Source organism: Pteropus vampyrus, unplaced genomic scaffold (assembly GCF_000151845.1).
Source record: "Pteropus vampyrus isolate Shadow unplaced genomic scaffold, Pvam_2.0 Scaffold233, whole genome shotgun sequence".
In the NCBI taxonomy this organism is placed as follows: Eukaryota; Metazoa; Chordata; class Mammalia; order Chiroptera; family Pteropodidae; genus Pteropus; species Pteropus vampyrus.
In genome coordinates, this window is record NW_011889014.1 from 441,465 (window position 1) to 460,411 (window position 18,947).

General features: G+C 38.7%; 1 protein-coding gene and 1 pseudogene across 5 annotated transcripts in view; one reads left to right on the plus strand and one right to left on the minus strand.

Moving 5' to 3' along the window:
* Positions 1 to 5,206: 5,206 nt before the first annotated feature.
* Positions 5,207 to 18,947, plus strand: part of SYNJ1 (synaptojanin 1) — an 86,173-nt gene continuing 72,432 nt past the window's right edge. For all 5 annotated transcript variants that reach the window (XM_023519722.1, XM_023519723.1, XM_011373841.2 and 2 more), the window contains exons 1-2: positions 5,207 to 5,319; positions 6,351 to 6,496. In XM_023519722.1, the coding sequence (XP_023375490.1) occupies positions 5,222 to 5,319; positions 6,351 to 6,496 (244 nt within the window). In that variant the 5' untranslated portion in view covers positions 5,207 to 5,221. The remainder of the gene's footprint in view (positions 5,320 to 6,350; positions 6,497 to 18,947) is intronic.
* LOC111728859 lies at positions 17,749 to 17,867 on the minus strand (annotated as a pseudogene).

Below are 18,947 nucleotides of genomic sequence, written 5' to 3' on the forward strand. Positions count from 1 at the left end.
TTCTTTGTTGTATTTTGCTGATGATTAGTTTTAGTCAAGAGCATTTCAAATCAGTCTAATATAGTGAGACTGGTAGTGTGTGTATCCTGGTCAACTCAAATATTTAGAAGAGTGTCATGCATTCTAGTTGCTGTCAGTTTTTATTTTAGGACCACGGCTTAATCATTCTGAATGAATTTTTCGTTACACCTTAGTGGCCCACTAAAAATTTAGATGAGAACACTTATTTCCAACTTCAGAGGAATGAAACATTGAAACACGTACATATAGAACATGCACATCATTTGTGTGTTAAATTTGTGTTTCCAAACCCATAGACTGATTTCTTATGTCTGCTTTTAAGGACGCTTGCAGTAAACTTTGGGACTTTTAATCTTATGAAATCCATTAGGCTGCTTTGGTTTCAGGAATGTGTTTGCACACTACAGCACAACTTGGATACAAAGCGAATTTAGCATAGACTTGTGCATAAGGCAAGTGATTCTCTTTGCAGCCAGAAAATTTTTATTTCTGAAATAGCTAAAGGACATCCTTTCTTATGAAGGGAATTGTGAAAAGATAAATTCAGAGGGTGACATTTTAATAAAGCTGAAGTTTTGTCTTCTAAATTTTTTCTTTTGGAGCAGTCATCCGAATTAACTCCAAAATAGGTAAGGAACGTTTTTGAAAAGGAAAGTTATTTCTCTATGACAATATAAACCACAGTCATAAAGACCAGTTACTACTATTATATCAAATGATGGCGCCCCACCCATGTCCCTGTTGATGCCATGGTGTCCTACTGCAGATCTGTCTGAGGGCTTTCTCTTGGCCTATGCAACAGGCCAGAGTGTCCACCAGATAATGTCCTTTTGAGTATCCCTCAGCTGAAGAAAGACATGAGAAGATGAGTACCCCAATGTGTTAGGGTCCTGAGGGGAACAGTCACCATAGGAGTTGGCATTAGATGTACAAGAGATTTATTGGTAGGAACAACTTTTAGGGGAGGTGAGGGAGCTGGAGGAAGCTGGGAGAGCCTGAGGTGTGAGGTAACCTGTGACCTGTGTGCAGGACAGAGGGAAGGAATTAAAGTTCTCAGACATGCGTGCAGGTCTAAGAAAGTTGCAGCAAGGCTGACGGGGTTGTCAACCAGAAGTCACTCTTCTGAGGACTCCCATGTCTCCAGGAGCAGGCCTGCCTTTGTCCCTGCTACACTCAGTCTTTGGCGGAGAACAGATCTTGATACAATCAAGGGCTCCTTGTAGACGATCTGAGAGGTGTAATTTCATGTTTACCACACCAGTTCCTGATCTCTCAAGACAACAGCTGTGTTCTGCATCATCTCCCAGAGGGAGTCAGTTGATTTACGCATAGCTGCCTGCAGTGATAACCTCATCAGCCAGTACTGGCCAAAAATCGTACAAGTCTTAAAGCAAGTACCTTCTTTATGGGAGTATACTAAAATGTAGACTTCCCTTAATTTTTTAAAGTCAGGTTTATCGAGGTATAATCTATAGACAGCAAAGTTTACTCTGAGTATGTCTAATTTCAGTGAGTTGACATATGCCTAATTTTGTTTTAAATGCTAATTTCCCTTGAAATGAAACACTTGTAAGTGGTGAAATGTAGAGCTACAAAATACTATATGCAAGTATAAGTTGCTACATTATAGTAGTTCTTTATGGTTACAAGAACTCACTTTAACATGGTAATATCCATGAAGTAAAGGGAGCGTTGCCATTCTCTGATTATGACCACCATTTTGGTCTGGTTTCAAGTAAATGAAAATGAGAACAGTTAATCAGAACTTCTGCAGAGAGAACAATGAAACATGAATGTTTGAGGCCTCAAACTTCAATAAGGCTATCGTTCAGAACATTTTGGAGATTGCTCTCCAGAATTGAAACTGTCAATGGATAGTAGGTGAACAGCTACTGATACTGGCTTCGCCCTCCTAGCTAAGGCAGACAGGGTAAAGATTCTTATATGGAATGGATATTGATGTGCAAAAGCCTACTCTGGACCTGTGGGCCCCCAGTAGTTTGTACTGTCAGCCCTAACTCCAGCAGAGGCTTGGAAGTTAGACTCACCCAGCACATTGACGACGATTAGTACAGCATTTCTCAGAACATACACTGTAGTCGTTAAAAAGATCTTCAGGAAAACCTATCTTAATATCCCAAGCTTGATGATTCAAAACCCATAGTAAACGACAAAAGCGTTGACAAATCCTATGGAAACCATTTAGCTACTTTCCCCAAACACCACATGTTAAAGCTTACCTTCTACATTTAACCTTAGATGTCGAAATTCCAGCGACTCTCGCTTAGAAACCAAGGGCCAGGTTGAAGAGTGAACATCCTACAGCTCTAACAAGGAGTCAACCCTTTCTGTATTCTAATAGATCTCCGCAAATCCTGATATGTTAGCTCTGTGTAACTTGAAAAGCTATTAAAGGTAACTGTAGTAGATTTAGTATTCTTCAGATTTGCCAAACGTTTTCTAGCATTTTCTATAGGTAAATGCAGGCTTTAAGGAAATGGTAAACATGGTAAACATCTATTCAAATGTATAGTCTTGCAACATATGGTGTAGTGTTTTTATGTCATTGTTCAGGATAATCATTTCTAGATTAGGCCATATATAGTTACTCTTTTTGATAATCATTTCTAGATTAGGCCATATATAGTTACTCTTTTTGACCTATAGAAATGGGTCATCGTCCCTACAAAAGGCTCTGAGGAAGAATCCCTCTTGCCCTCTCAGCTTCTAGTGGTTGTTGACATTCCTTGATGGTGGCCACATTGCTCTAGTCTTTACCTCTGTTTTCACATTGCATTTGTGTGTGTGTATTATCCCTCTGCCCCCTTCTTATAAGGGCATTTCTGATCGCCATTTAGGGCCTACCCAGATAATCTAAATTAATTTCAAAATCCTAACTCAATCACATCTGCAAAGATTTGTTTTCACCATATTTTAACATTGACATGTTCCACGGATTAGGAGGTGGATATCTTGGTGGGAAGGCGGTACTTTGCAGTCTACCACAGACATCACTGCTCACTTTCAAGGGTCAAGAAAATGTCAGCCCATCTCTGTAGGCCCTTAAGAACTCACCTAGAAATTTGTGTATGCCAATTTAACCTGTATTTTAAGTCGGCGCACTCCAAAGACATTCTTCAAATTTGGTGAAAATTTGTCCAGCTATTTTCAAATGCTGTGATGAACAAGGAAGTATAAATAGGAAAAAGGAACAAGAAAAAATAAGTTTTTAAAAGTCACTAGTAAAATATTCCTTATGTTTTCAAACCCTGAGCATATGTTTATTTCATGACTAAAATCAATTTTGAAGGGATTTGGGAAAGCTGTGGCCTACTGACAACTCTAAGAATGAGTCCTGCTTATCTCCCCACCCACCTCGCCCCATTTAATTTGAAGAAAGAAGCAGCAATTCAAACCCAGAACCAAGAAAGTTTGACCGCAATCTCCTGACTCCAAAATCAAAAGAAACCAGGAATAGGCAGAACACTTGCTTCTAAAAACCTAGCACCCACACTTCCTGCTTTGAGAAGGGAGGGGTTCCTAGTGTAACTTCACACAGATGAAGGTGTGGTGGAAGGCATCTTTGGTTTGGGGTGAGCAGGTTTGGTTTCAGGTCTCAACTCTACTTGAAACAGTAATTCTTAACTTTTCTGGATCCCAGTTATAAAAAACAACTTGCTTGTAATGTACTCAATAACATCAGCATCTCTCCAGGACCCATACCTTGCATATGTTTTTCTGGTGCATGACTGTTTGGCATTCTTTCAGGGTGATAGAGGCATTATACCTAAAAAGGCAAATAAGACAGATTCCATCCTCACCCACTCCCATGTATCTTTCTCTGTCAAATGCAATCTCCAATTGAAATGGATTCTCTGGAAAGAAAAGCAATCACGGACCAAAAGATTCTCTTAATATGAGCTTATTTCTGAGGCTGCTTGTCAGTAACCACTACAAAGAGCAAAACAGTTTTTCTAAGGAGATAGACGTAAATGAGATGTAAAAGGAGAAATCCCTCCAGTTCTCAGAACTAAATCTGAGTGTCTTTGCCTATCTCCTAGAAAAGAAGTGACTTCTTTTCTAATGAATTATAGCTCCTTTAGTGTCCTGAAACCAGGGTGGGTCCAGCTTCTCTAAAGTGAGTGAAGAAATGTTAAGTCAAGCCACGTGACCAGGGCCTGAAGGAGGAAATGATTTTGTGCAAAATGCCAAATTTAAATTCTGCTTTTGCTGTTAAAATTAAAGCACTAAGAGGAAGAAATAAAGAAAAAGCAAAGTCAAGAGGAAACAGTTTTTTAAGTTCTGGGTTCATCAAGTTTTCAATTCCTTTGACCCTACTGGTTTTGGCTTCATTCTTATATTTAAATATATTAACTGGAAACAGAATGAAAAGTCTGTGGGACACTGATATGAGCCAGGAAGCATGATCTGTTGAAGAATGATAAGACGAAAGGGTTAGTTGCTTTTAGTTATTAGATTCCACGGTTGGCAAAAGCTATGCGCCATTCAGTGACAATCAGCTGCTCCCGGCCTCAGTACTGCCATGTTTTGTTTGGCTCAGTCTTGAGATTCTGGTTTGTGACTTCCCACTCTCCACCACACGTACAGCTGAGCACCCTTTTCTATAGTAGTCCCGAGAGCTCCAGAACACACCAGAAGAAAAGGCAGCGAACAGAGTTGTTCCAAACTAAGCATTAATTTTCCTTCCTGCCACCTACCCAGACGCTGAGAATAAGAACTCGGCGCTGTTGGAGGAGAGACACCATGGACAGCTCTTCAGGCGCAGCCTGGTTGGCCGGCGTGCTGACTCCCTCGAGCCCTCCCCCTCGTCTGTCAGGCTGGTGGGGACGACTGGGGGTGGTCCTGACACCCATCTTGGGTGCATATCAATACTCAGCCCCCAAAGCTTTTCCCCAGAGTCCCTCCCTGGCGTCCACGGGGACGGTTGGTGAGCTCTGGAGAGCCCACGCAAGGGGCCCAGGGAGGCCAGATCCTCGCTCTCCCGGCATCCCCAGAGGTGGGACCTGCAGCTGCGGCCTGGGGACACGCCGCCTGAGGCGAAGGTCGCTGAGCGTGAAGGCGGCGGGCAGCCCACCTGCAACCCGCCCGCAGGGCGGCCCCCGAGTGGGCGGGGCCTCCCTCCTGACGCTCCGCCCCTTCCCAGCGAGGGGCGGGTGTTCCTCACCCCCGCCGCGGCGCAATGCGGAAGAGATGGGCCTGCTGGAGCGGAAGTGACGCTTCCGGCGGCTGTGGCGGCAGCGGCTGCGGGAGAAGGAGGAGGAGGAGCCGGAGAAAGAGGTGAGCAAGCCGGCGGGGGGCGGGGAGCGGCCACGGCCAGACCCTCTGGCGGCCGGGCGCGCGGGCGGACGCTTCCTGAGGCCGTCTCCGCTGTCGCAGCCGGGCGGGAGCGGTGAGGGGCGACCGTGGGCAGCCGGGGTTTGGGAGGGCGGGCGGGGTTTGTCAGGAGACCGCGGCTTGTGCGGGGCGCCGCGCGGGCCGGGGGCTGTGGTGACAGCGGCTGTCAGCTTGCCCGCGGGAAAGGAGCCGAGGCGGTTTGGGCGCCAGGTCATGTCTTCTGGCGCATAATGGACACATTGGGCTGCTGCGCGCCTCCGTTCCCCTGGGAAGGAGCCGCTTTCCCCGGCGGTCGAACGCCTGCGACCCCCGAGTGGCCCCGGTCGGGTCCGTGTCTCGGATCGTGACCCTTCCCGGGTGGCCATTCATATTCACGGTCTCTCGCCTGCCGTCCCTCCTGCCGGCGGTGGCCTGGGGCAGGGCGGGAGGCGGCGGTAACCTGGGCAGCTTCGCTGGCCCTTGGCCGCCGCACTCGGGAGGTCCTGTGGTGTCGGATAATCCTTTCCCCCCGCCTGTCCCCTAAGGAGCTTTGAACCAGCCTGGTTAACCTTCCCTCCCGCCTCCTCTCCTCTTCCCCCGAAGGAACGGCTTGAAGTTTCCAAATTGGTTCCCTGTCAACGTAGTGACAAATACTGAAGCAGGAAGCTGATAAACATCTACGAACGAAATACGCTCAAATTTTTCCTTTCGGTAAACAGAAAGTAAACGGGAAACTCATCTTAACCAAACCGTTCGTGCACTTAGAGTGATGAAACCTTGCCTTGCTTTGCCCGGAGAATTGGTAGCTTTTCCTCTCTTGCTTTTTGGTAAAATTAAATGACGACTTCTCTTTTGGAATAAACCATTCTCTTCCTGAGCGCTCCCCCCTCCCCATGAAAACCTGGCATGCAGGGACTTCTGGATGCCTTGCATGCAGTTCCTGCTGCAGAAGGAAACATTAGCTTCATTTGCTTTGCTTTGCTTGATTTTCACAGGGCTGCCTCTGAAGAAAGGAGAATGGCGTTCAGCAAAGGATTTCGGATCTATCACAAATTGGATCCCCCACCTTTCAGTCTCATAGTGGAAACTAGGCACAAGGAAGAATGTCTCATGTTCGAGTCTGGGGCCGTAGCGGTGCTCTGTAAGTCATCTGTTACAGCCCAGCTGATCATGGTCTCTGTTTTGATTTGAAATAATTCAGATTTAACTATTTTTTTTTTTAAGAGAAGACCCTGACCACTCTGTTACTGTCTTTATCTAGCATATTATGCTTTTTATTTTCTTTTAGTTAAACCTTATTTCGTTTTAAACTTTAATTTTCTTTTCTTTCTTCCCCTGCTGCAGGTTTTTGTTGGGAGTGGGGAAGATGCAGGTTTTGGTTACAGGTTTTTGCTTTAGTGAGTTCTACTGCTGCTTCTAAAAGTAAATATTTCTTTCCAAAGAAATATTGCTGCAATTTATTATCACATCACATATACCCGTAAAATGGCTTGCTTGACATTTTTACTGTAATAGACAGAATTTCTTGTAGATCAGTTATAGTAATGAACTGTAAGAGTGTTTATTTATCTAATGTTTTTGGAATGTCTTATGGTGAAGACCTTGTGTTTTTATTAAGAGAATTGTAAACAAAATTTCATGTGGGATATGTGACTGATTTTATATTATTTTAAAAGTTATTCTGATAGTCTTTTTTAAAGAAAAGGACAACTGCACTACACACAAAAAATAGTAGATTAGTATGGTTTCGGTTATTTTGTGAGCAAATAGATGAAATTAAAAATAAAACGATTAATTTGAATATTACATTTTTTCCTTAGTATAAGTTTTTGGCAGATCAATCCAATTTTGGGTTATTTGAAGTGTGTTTGTGTTTTTAAAAGCTTTCTAGTGAGTACTTGCTGTTTATTATGTTTTTGCTATGTAGAGGCACAGAGCAGGAAGGGGCTATATGTGTTCTAAGAAACAAGTATTAATATGAGTTATACTCAATCAATATGGACTTAGTTCAAACTGTTTTTTATACTTAAGCCAAAATATAACTTGCTGTAATATTAATTTGCATAGCATATTTTTTCATACTACAAATAAAATTCTTTTATTGATGAATTCTTAATTAAAAATATCTGGGGGAGAAAGGTTTGGTTTAGTATGTGAAACATTCGTCAGCTGCTTGTGTTTTTTGATGACATTACCTGATTTCCTGATTTGTTTCAATTCTAAATGTTTCCTTAATTATGGTTACTGGTAATACTAGAGATCCAAATTTTCAGCTATGTGCATTACCTATAGTTATTAGGATTATTGCTATTCTTTACTCCAAGGTCAGGAAACCTAAGGGTAATCATAGTTTCAAACCTCCAGCAGCCCTCTTTTATGCCAAAAAATGATTTAAAAAAATTCTTAAACCATTTTGGCATTAACATTTATTTTGAGGAAAAAGTATCAAACATGTTGTTTTGACTATTAATTCTATTCATTTTCATTAGATTTAGACTATGAAATTCTTTCATGAGAAGAAAGTTTGAATATTACCTCTATAAAGCTAGCATAAACGGATGTATAATCTCTTGGGTATGTTATTATATAAACTTTACAGCAGTACTTAAAGTATTAATGTTTAAGAGTTAACAGACCTTTTAATAAACCATTTAATATTCAGTTTGCAGTGATACCAAGGTGTGTATTATGCTGTAGTGTGTTACATTTTTTAAAAAAATGCCTGCTATGTTCAGGAAACTGTGCTTGGAAAATACCAAGGTATTCTCATCTTCAACAATCACAGTGCCTTGAATTTCAGTGCATCCTGCATGTTAGTCTACCAGTCTACCTTTAAACATTTTTTATATGAAACAAGTATGACTCCATTTTTCAATAAGATTAAGTTCAAACTCCTCAACCAGTTATTCGAGGCCTTCCATAATTTGGCCCCACCCTGTTTGTCCAGCCTTGACCTCCTTTAAGGAGACTCTGGGGTTTCTCAGTGCTCTCCTAAAGTACCATGCTTTTTCCAGCCTTCATCATGCTGTCCCTTGTTATGCCCGCTTTCTCCAAGACTGCTAGAATGCTTTTCTCTACCTTTCTGGTCCAAGACTTGAGTGTGTTCCAACTCAAGTCTTCTTCCTTCATGAGAATCTGCCCCATCTGCCTCTTTCAATTCACTCTTGTATCTTCCTTCCTTCCATTCATTTTTGTAGAACTTAGTCTGTATCACAAGAAGAACACTTTTTATATAATGGTTTTGTTGGTCTCTACATGCTTGTATGCAGATATTTTTCTTGAAAGTAGATGATGAAAGTGACTCTGGGAGGACTCAGTCTTCATGTACCAAAAGTTTACGGTTTCTACAGGTTCTAGTTGCTCTGGCTTTCAAGAGTAAAGTTAAAAAAAAAATTAGACATCTTGGACAATACCTATTGCTAAAGACTAGCAATCACTTAATTTCCTTAGCTTATGCCAGAAGCGCCATGAGATACACAACATGAAATTTTATCTTTCATATTGGTAGCACATGTCACAAAATGGAGTGTAAGTGAAAATACAAAGAATATCATCTCAGATCATGGATCCTATTAAAGGACTAAGTGTCCACTGATCCAGCCTCAAGACTCTGTCTTTATGTTGATAGGATTCTAAGCTTAAATCAGTCATGATGCTGTGACTTATTCAGTCATTGAACCAGTAATGTTCAGCCCTGGCTGCACTTTATAATCACTTGGAGAGGTTTTACAAATACTGGGGCCTGGGCTCCAACCTCCCAGAGATTCTGATATAATTAAGTTGGATGGTAGTTTCTGAGCATAGTTCACATAGGCCTCTCTATGATAGATGATGGAATAACTTTTAGTTTGCAAATTTTATCCAAAATAATTATGTTTCCAGAATTATAATCCTATTATTGTCTGTTATGAGGCCCATAATGAGTTTTCTGGAAACCCTCAACCTGAACCAAATGCTAATGCTTCCATAGTACTTTTTGTATAGCGCTTTCACATTGTGGAGCTGTGTTCAGGTGTCTGCATACTGTACTCCTTGGGGAACAGGCCCATCTCCTAGTAATCTTCGTTTCCCAGTGCTTACTACAGTGTTTTACTAATACTTGCAGAATAAACTTTTTAAGTGGCACAGGGGAAGACTAACCTAAACTAGATTACAAAGTTGACAAAAATGCAGTAGTCTATATTTGAAAATATGATACCTTTTCCAATAAAATTTATTCCCTTTTAAAGAATTACTATTTGAACTGATATAGAAGATGTACATTAAATATTGTTTGGATTTGTTTCTGAAAAATCATAATGGAAATAACTATAACCACATTATTAAAATTTTTCTGAAATGCCAATTAAAAATGATGTATGTTATTCATGACTTCTGTAAATATTGTTACCAATTTGTTTTAAAATTTTCTTTAAATGGAAAATAATTTCATTATCAATTTTTTATTGCATTTATTTATTTAAAAAACCTGAAGCTTTCATAGTGTAACCATTTTTAGTGTTACTCATTTTTGAAAATTATTAGTCTAGAAAAACAGTCAATTAAAATGAAAATTTGGTGTCTGTGGAACAGTGGTTCAATGTGGCAGGTGAGCATTCTGAGGTTAGTTATATTGTGTCTGCCCCAGTGTAAGCAGCAAGATTGATGGTCAGCAAGTTATAATACTGCATATTCTTTCCCGGAAACTAATTTATTTAGAGATAAAAGAAGATGTCTATTAGTTTTGTGTAGGGTTCAGTTTTCCTATTCTTTCTACAGAACTTATGAATCACCTGTTTAAAAGATGGAGATGTAGGGTGTGTAAATTCTTCTTAAAATTAGAGCTTTTGCTCTTGTGGCTATCACATGGTAATAAGGATTACTCGCTTTTATCTGTCTAGTAGTAAGATTAGTTTCAGGCTTTCTAAGTAGCATGATTTGAGTCAAATCAGCTCCCAAATCGTTCACTTTAATAGACAGCAAGGCTGTATCACTTAACTCTAGGCCTGGTTTTACTCTAAGTTGTCCATCTGAGTTTGTCTACCTGATTTTTTCTTTTATCATGGAAATATGAGCGATAAAACTATAGGACAATATTCTGGAGATGTTTGTCATAGAATCTGAAGTATCTCACCTTTTTTATGAAACTGCATACTGTAAAGGAGTAATAATAATGAAATAATGGTGCCATTTACTGGAAGCTTCCTCTGCTATTCACAGCATTAAGCCAGAGGTTTCTAAGCTTTATTGTTTCATGGCATCTTGGTGTCTCATTAAGTTTTTCACAGCACCCCAAGGCCGCAGTTCTGTTAATAAAATAGGTCTAAACAGTTGATATTTTTGTCCTAACAACTTTAGTAGCTGTTTGAAAAAATAATGCAAATAAGTTGAAAATAATTCATTTCCTTTGTAAATAGCCAGGGTTATTTACTAATGGGATGTGTGTGTCTGTTGAGCATTGGACAGTTTTTTAAACCTTGGAATCAGATTGGACAGTGCCACCTTCATTTCCTATACCACATTGATTTTTAAATGATACTTGCTTTTTATCACAGCAACCACTGAAAACCCAACTTTAAAAAGATAGAATGTCAGCAAAGGACTGCACTGCAATCTAATGTTAAAACTCTCAACTATATCAAGCTAATAGTTTGGGTAGTGTCCAGCATATGTTGAGAATCCCTGTGTTCCTTTCAATTTCAAGTATTAGACAGCCGCCCTGAGAGTTTGTCGAAGTATCCTGGAGTATCTCAGTATACAATTTAAGAGATGTGCCAGTAGACATGCTTTATTTTATTTAATTCTGTGGGTTGTGCTTTTGTCCCTATTTCACAGATGTGGAAACTGAGGCTTGGATAAATTAAATAATGGCTCCAGTGATATGGTCTTACTATTTGATTTTTTTCACTGTAATTATTATTTGTGCTGGTGCAAGGGGTGGTGGTTATTATTTGGGGAGTTTGAGAATGAAGAATGAAAAGGAATGCCAGTAGACGACTTAAAAGTTAAGAGTGAGATTGGCAGCATTTTGTAGTGAGGGAAGTGTCAAACTTTCTGTGTTTTTGCCTATAAACTATTAATGTATTAGAGAGGAGACATGGTTTGATTTAGAGTGGGTCATTAAAAACAAAAGTTCCTTTGCTGCGCCAAGTTAAATGTCAGGTTCTAGAATTTTGGATAAGTGTAGTAGGTAGTAATGACAAGCAGTATGCATAGCTGTTTTTTAATTGCCAAATGCTGCCAGTTGGCATGATTGCCCTTTAGATAAGTGGCAGTATCCTGTCTCTTTTTAAGAAAAATTTTCAAGTTGAGGGAGGAAGTCACTTTATATAGTTGACTTTTTCTACACAGAAATGAGGAAATTTAGACTCGTTATATAATACTTTATGTTAGGGTTACAAAAATTCACTTTCGTTTTGTAAATAATTTTTGGAATGTTCCTACTTAATAGAAACATCTTAAATGTCAACTTAAATATCAACGCTTTAAAAAAAACACCAACCTCACTTTTCCATTCTGGGCTGGGGTAGCAGGATTAGCCTATTAAGGTAGGACGAAACTAATAGTTCCTAAGTGCTTTTATGTTTTTACCACTTACCTTTGCTATGAGGAAATAAAAGGTGAAGACAAAATTTCTCTTTCACTGAACAATGAAACCTTGTTATGTGACTTTTTATTACACAATTTGAGGTCTGTCATATATTCTAACTAGCCCAGGACTATAACAGGATATTCGTGTCCGACCATGATGGTATAATAGTAACTGGATTTATTTTACCCTCTCACCTTAAATAACAGCAACAACAAAAATAAATTATACGAAACAGTTTTCAGACATTGAACGGTAGGCAGCACAAGACACTGATCCGTGAAAAAAGGGAAACAAATGAGGTGAGCCTCGTGATTGTTCTAGCTTACTACCTTGAGAGCTTCTAGGCCACAGCAACAGGAAGATGAACCCAGACAAAGCCTGGCAGTCTCCCAGAGTTCAAGAGACAGAGGAGGGACTTTGGGAAGCCCATGCAGCTAGATTTCTTAGTGCTGAATACCAGAGAGGAGATAGCTGGACTGAGAGCTCCAGAGATGTTTAGAGGGTTCCACTCGAGACTTCAATTGAATACTGATCAGTGCCACTGTGTGAGGAAGCTACTGGAGGAAGGGAAAGAACCACCAAAAAAGGGCAGGTGGAAAAATTCCTGGAGTTCACACAAAGCTGGGAATAATTTGTGTTCTAAACAGTCAAGATGGAGAAATCTTGTAATACTTGGGAGATTGGGTTAAATACTCAGAAAGGTACATTGCTTCAGTAGTGGGCAGAATAGCCCGCAACTAAATGCCAGTCTGGTCCTGCCTGACATTTTAAAAGACCCAAAGTGGTCAAACTTTCCAAATAATTTATCTCAGAACAAAGTTTAAGCATATAGGAATGGAATATTACTCAGCCATAAGAAGAGATGAAATACTGCCATTTGTGACAACATGGATGGCCCTCGAGATAATCATGCTAAGCGAAATAAGCCAGACAGAAAAAGTTGAAAACCACATGATATCACTTATATGCAGGATATAAACCTAAAAGCAACAAATGAACAGAACAAACAAACAGAGACTCATGGACATGGACAATAGACTAGTGGTTAACAGAGGGTAGAGGGAGGGCAGAGGGGGCAGGGAGGAAGACGGGGTAAAGAGGGTCAAATATATGGTGACAGAAATCCAATTATGGGAGGTGAACACAGTATATAAACATATATGCCTTACTGTTAAAGTGTACAGCCGAAATTTATTGGATTTCATTGACCAATGTCCCCATAAAAAAAAAGAAAAGAAAAAAGAATATAGGAATGAAATATATATATTGCAATACATACATCTAGTATTCAACTCTGTAAAAATTCAGTGTCTAGCATTCAATTAAAAATGGCATGCATGCAAAGAAGCAGGAAGATATACCCCATAATGAGGAGAAAAGTCAATCTGTAGAAACAGATGCTAAAATTAATACACAAGGATATTAAAACAGCTATTATAAATATGCTCCATATGTTCAAGAAGTAAAGAATTAGCATATTAAAGAGAGACATGAAAAAAATGTGAAAGACATAAATCAAACTTGGATAAATGAAAATAACAGTATCTGAAATGAAAAAATACACTGATTGGGATTAATAGATTAGACACTGCAGAATAAATGATTGGTGAATTTGAAGACATAATAATAGAAATTACCCTAAATGAAACACAGAAAAAGATAAATAAACAGAGCATCCGTGGGCTGTGGGACGAGTTCACAAGACCCAATATTATGTGTGTAATTGGAATCCCGAAGGGAAGAGGTTGGGGCAGAAGATTTTAAATAACAACTGACAGTTTTCCAAATTTAATGATAACTATAAATCCACAGATCCAAGAAGCTAAATGAACCCCAAACAGAAGAAACATGAAATAAAGTACTGAGAGGAAAAAAAAAAAACTGTCTATTTGGATTCTCTACCCAACCATAAAGATTTTTTTCAGATATTCAAAAGCTGAAAAGATAGGAGTCAATTATAATGAGTAGCAGTTTAAATAGTATTGCTTTCCTTTGTATCTAGTGCCAACATTTTTAAAAATTCTGTGATGGTAAAATCTGAATCAGTACAGTTTTGTTACATAGTTTGCATAAAGGGGAATGGACTAGTGCAGTTGGAATTAGCCTTGTAATTAGAGTGCCAAAAGGAGGTATAACTTAAAAAATTGCATATCATATTTTTACTGATGACAAACTTAAATTTGCTTGAGTTTTTTTTTTTAAATAAGAATTTGTGTTTTATCTTCTATATAATAGATTTTGCAAGTGTAAGCCATTGTTGTTACTCTGTAATCTTATGAAATGTTAGCACACCTGTCCACCTTGGAGTGTTTTTCATAGCTACTGAACTAGTCAAATTACTCTGAGTAAATTTGCCATTTGAAGAGACTAACTCTTCTTGGTTAATTGGACACTAATTACTCCTTCATTTCTGGTTGGCAGAATTTATATGCCTTTTAAATTCCTGGATAATCTTGAGATAACGAAGTCAGTGAAAAGAAAAAATAGAAAACAAAATATTTGTTATTAAATTATTGGCTTAAACATTAAGTATTTCTATATATTGGACATTATACTTATTAAAATACTCTCCATTTTATTGTCCTCATAGCTTTTTATATATAAATTGTATTTACTTATGTAAACTAGCTCTTAGTAATAAGTAATTATTATGGATTGTGTTTCATTCTGTTTACTAGTAAACCATAGGATTGCTGTCATCTGTTGAATTCCTTACTGAAATGTAGTTAAACCAAATCTTTTAATATCCTGTGAACCATGTGCAAAGTACAGGCAGGATGAATCTTATAATTAAGTAAATCCTTAGCTGGGTGTGCATTAGTGCTCATCAGTGGTCTGTCCTAGGCCAACACTGGGGCTGTGTCTTTGGCTTATTTTGTTATAACGATTTCATCATTCTCTTGGAGAATAGGGTAGAAAGTATAGTTTTCAGATTCGTAGATGTTGCAAAGTTGTGGGATTGATACAGAACTGGGTAGAATAATTATTTATTTTAGATGACAATTGAAATTCGGCTTTTTCCTACTGAGGTAATGGGTTAGAACCCACAAAATGAAAACGCACATCCCCTCGCAGTGGACCAAGTTGAGTTTTGTATCCATTTCCGATCCAGCTGCTGTGGCCTTAGGGATATCCTGTGCTATTTGGATTGGGCAGATGATTGAGAAAAGAAGGTAGAAATTACTCTGATTGTTTGGGTTCCCAGTATACCCCATGTTGTATGGTGACTACATAATAAGGGTTGAAATAGATACTGGGTGTATGGCATTCCTTCACATCTGCTCTTCCTTATCTCAGTGGATTGCACTCCATCCACCTAAACCAGAACTTGACGTCATCCTCCACACATTCACTCCATTACCAAGTCCAGTCAGCTCAACCTCCTAATTTCATTGAGAATCCGTGCAGTTCACCATTTTAACTGGTTCTACCCTAGCGAAGCCACTGTAGTCCCTTTCATGGGCCATTATAATAGCCTTCTTAACTGCTCTCCCTGCTTCCACTCCCCACACCTACTCTCCAGTCTTTTTAAAAGCACAGTTTAGATCCTATTATTCCATTCCTTAGTATCCTTCAGTGGTTGACCACTGAACTTAAAGTCCAAACTTTTTAAAATGACCTCCAACAACATTATCGAGTCCCGGCACTCCTCCCCCACCGCCCCTGCCTTTAATCTTAGACTATTTTGCTTCTTGGTTTCTGTGTTCCAGGCACATTGGCCTTCTTTTAGTTCTGAATGTACCAAATTCTTTCTGGTCTCAGGGTCTTCACATATGCTGTTCCTCCTGCTCCAGATTTTGTTTTTAAAAATAAACCCATTCACACATGTACAAAAGTACATAAGTCATAAATTTACAACTTGATGAATTATAGTGAACATATCCATGTTACCACTTCTAGGTTGAGAAATAGACTATTATTACTAGCTCTCTAGAAGATTCCCTATGTTCCTTCTCAATTGTCATCTGCACCATGATCTACAAAGATAATCACTGTTCTGACTTTTTACATCATAGATTAGTTTTATGTGGTTTTCAGCTTAACGTAAATGGAATCATTCAGCATATATTCTGTTGCGTCCAGCTTCTTTCATTCAATGATATACATGGCAGTAGTTTATTATTTTTTATTACTCTGCAGTATTCCATTTCGTGAATATTTTAGTATTTGTTTTGTTGACATTTGCTGTGTTTCCCTTTATGAATGACACTAGTGTGAACATCCTTGCCTGTATCTTTGGTGCACATTTCTGTTGGATATATTCTTAGGAATGGAGTTGCTGGGTCGTAGGGTATGTGTATGTTGCCTGGAATATTTTTACCTCCACTTTACATTTGGCTAATTTCCTGTTAATTCTTCAAATTTCAGTTTAAAGGTCACTTCTGCAGGCTGGCAGGCCTATTCTAACCAAAACCCTCCACCAACGATTTTAAATTAGGTCCTCCTCTTGGAGTCCGTTGCAACTCCATCATCGTACTTACCGTAATTTATAATTTTGCACTTGTATGATTATATAATGTCTATCTTCCTATTAGAAGGTAATGAGGCACTAGCTTTTTTTATTCCCAGGTCCTGGTACATGGTAGGCATTTAGTAAACTTGTTGTGTGTAATGAGTGAAAGATTATTTTTGTTTTGCATTGTCACCAAGAATGGAATATTTAGTTTATATAGAACATTAATTTGGATAGTTTAATGTCTTTCAGCTAGAATTTTAATTATTTAATTATACGAAGAAAACCTTTTTCTTGTAAAATAATATTTCTCTTTATGTATAATGAAATAGAAAGAGGCGTTACAGCCAGCCAGTTATATGATCTTGGATGAATCACCTAACCTCTAGTCTTTTTCTTCTGAAAATAAGTAGCTTGGACTGCCTGATCTCAAGGATCCTCTGACTAGAGGCTCTCTGGTGCTACTCCAAAGTGCTGCCTACATGCAAATAAGCTGACCACAAACTACGGTGCATGAAACCACAGGCAAATTGTGATTCTAGGGAGATCATGCTAATTTGTAACCTTGTTTTCACAATCTTATTGACTTTCTTTAGCTCGGTCTTCTGTATCAGCCGAAGAAAGACAGGCTGCTCCCGATCCGTAAGGTTTGAGCCACAGCAGAATGTCGACATTGGACAGCAGGACCTTCTTTGGGCATCATGATTATTTGATTTGAATGGTTGTAAATTCATCAGAAGTTAGAGAAATTTGCATTTAAATTTAATCTTCAAAATAACATTAAATTAAAAACAACTTTCTTTCTTTCCTTCCAGATGGTGGAGTTAGAAATGCAGGTGTGATCACCATGTGACAATTATTCTATGTTTGATATGCCTGTTTTTAGAGTCACAACTCATGAAAATCAAGAAATAGGTGTATGATTATGCTTTCATTTGAACTTCTGTAGTCTGATCTTATGCTTCATTACTAGCCTTAAATTTTAATTTGAGAAGGGAGATGTAACACCAGCAATGCTGAACAATGTCAGTTACGTTGTATGACAGTGCTGGAAAAGGGTGTCGAATACTGTGAGAGAGAACAGTTAGTTTGTTCAATTTTGACAGAGAACAAGTGATGTATTTAGACTCTGTTTTCTATAGTCTATATTATAAATCATCTCTATAGCTTCTATTTTCATTACTTTTCAGTAGCTTAAATAGAAACTGTAGGTTAGGTCTGCCTTCAGTCATGAATTTTTCATTTAAAAGAAGTTTGAAAATATGTGCTGAGCTAAAATAATGAATGAGTTAAGGTATCCGAATTAAGTTGTAGGATATCACTACTTCACGCCTTTCAGTATTTTCCCTGTGCCGCGCCCCTCGCATCCCGCCTTCAACACCTGGTCTTCTTAGGTGGTCTCCCATCCAAGTACTAACCAGGCCCAACCCTGCTCAGCTTCTGAGATCAGATGAGATTGGGCATGTTCAGGGTGGTATGGCTGTAGACTTTCGGTAGTTTTAAGTATTTCTTAACCTCTTCTCTGATGAGCAAAGGTGAGCTTATTTTCCAAGGGTAGTCTCAACAGAGTAGGCTATTAAGGCTAAATTATTTAGGATGAATATAAGGAAAATATTGATGACAGAGTATTTACCCTTCCTGGGGTCTCCAATCTGAAATTGCAAAGTTCTCCTTTCCCATTTATTATATATTTACTATTTGATAAGTATATGATATCCTTGGGAAGAGCAGACTAGTGGGCCATTCTCAAAGCTATAGGACTTTTGCTCCCTTTCAGTTATAAAAGTCCCAATAAATGCCCATTGCGCTTTTGACTAAAACTCCTGTGGTCTAGGGTGATTGGAAGAAAGTACCCCTCTGATCACTCAGAATTCCAGTAGCCTCAGCTATCTCTCTGACTGGCGAGACTCACCGTCTCTTCTCTCCTTTTTAAATTTATCCAGGATGCCAAAGAATGTTGTCAAAATCAAATTTTTATCATTTTATTTTGGGAAGTATCAAAACACATATCAGAGAAGGGAGAGAATAGTGTCTTGATTCCCTTGAATCTGTCGCCCAGCTTCAATGATTATCAAGTCATGGACACTTGTGTTTATCTATATCTCGATTTATTTTGCAGTAAATATCAGACATCATGTAATTTCATCCATACATATGAGAATAAATGTTTATAGCACATATTTTATTTTGCTTTAAATTCAATCCTTTGACCTTATTCATATTCACATATTCACTAGGAGTAGAATCACAGGGCCTGCAGATTGTCAGTTTAAATCATGTGAGGATATATTTAAAAATATAGCTATAATTGTAGATTCAATATGTAAGATAGCTTTGTGTACTCAGGAAATGTATCTTCACATTAGACTGAAAACTAAGAAAAGATTTAAGGCATGAATGAAAGATAGTATTGAATGTGACATGGGAAGAAGAGTTTTTCTTTTAAGATAAGCTCTTGGGGGAGTTGGGTACTATTTACTCCTGCAATGTTCAGGTAGTAATTTCAGAAGTTGGGCTTTGTCTTAGTTTGCTTGTTTAACAAGTGAGCCAAGGTACAGACCTTACCTT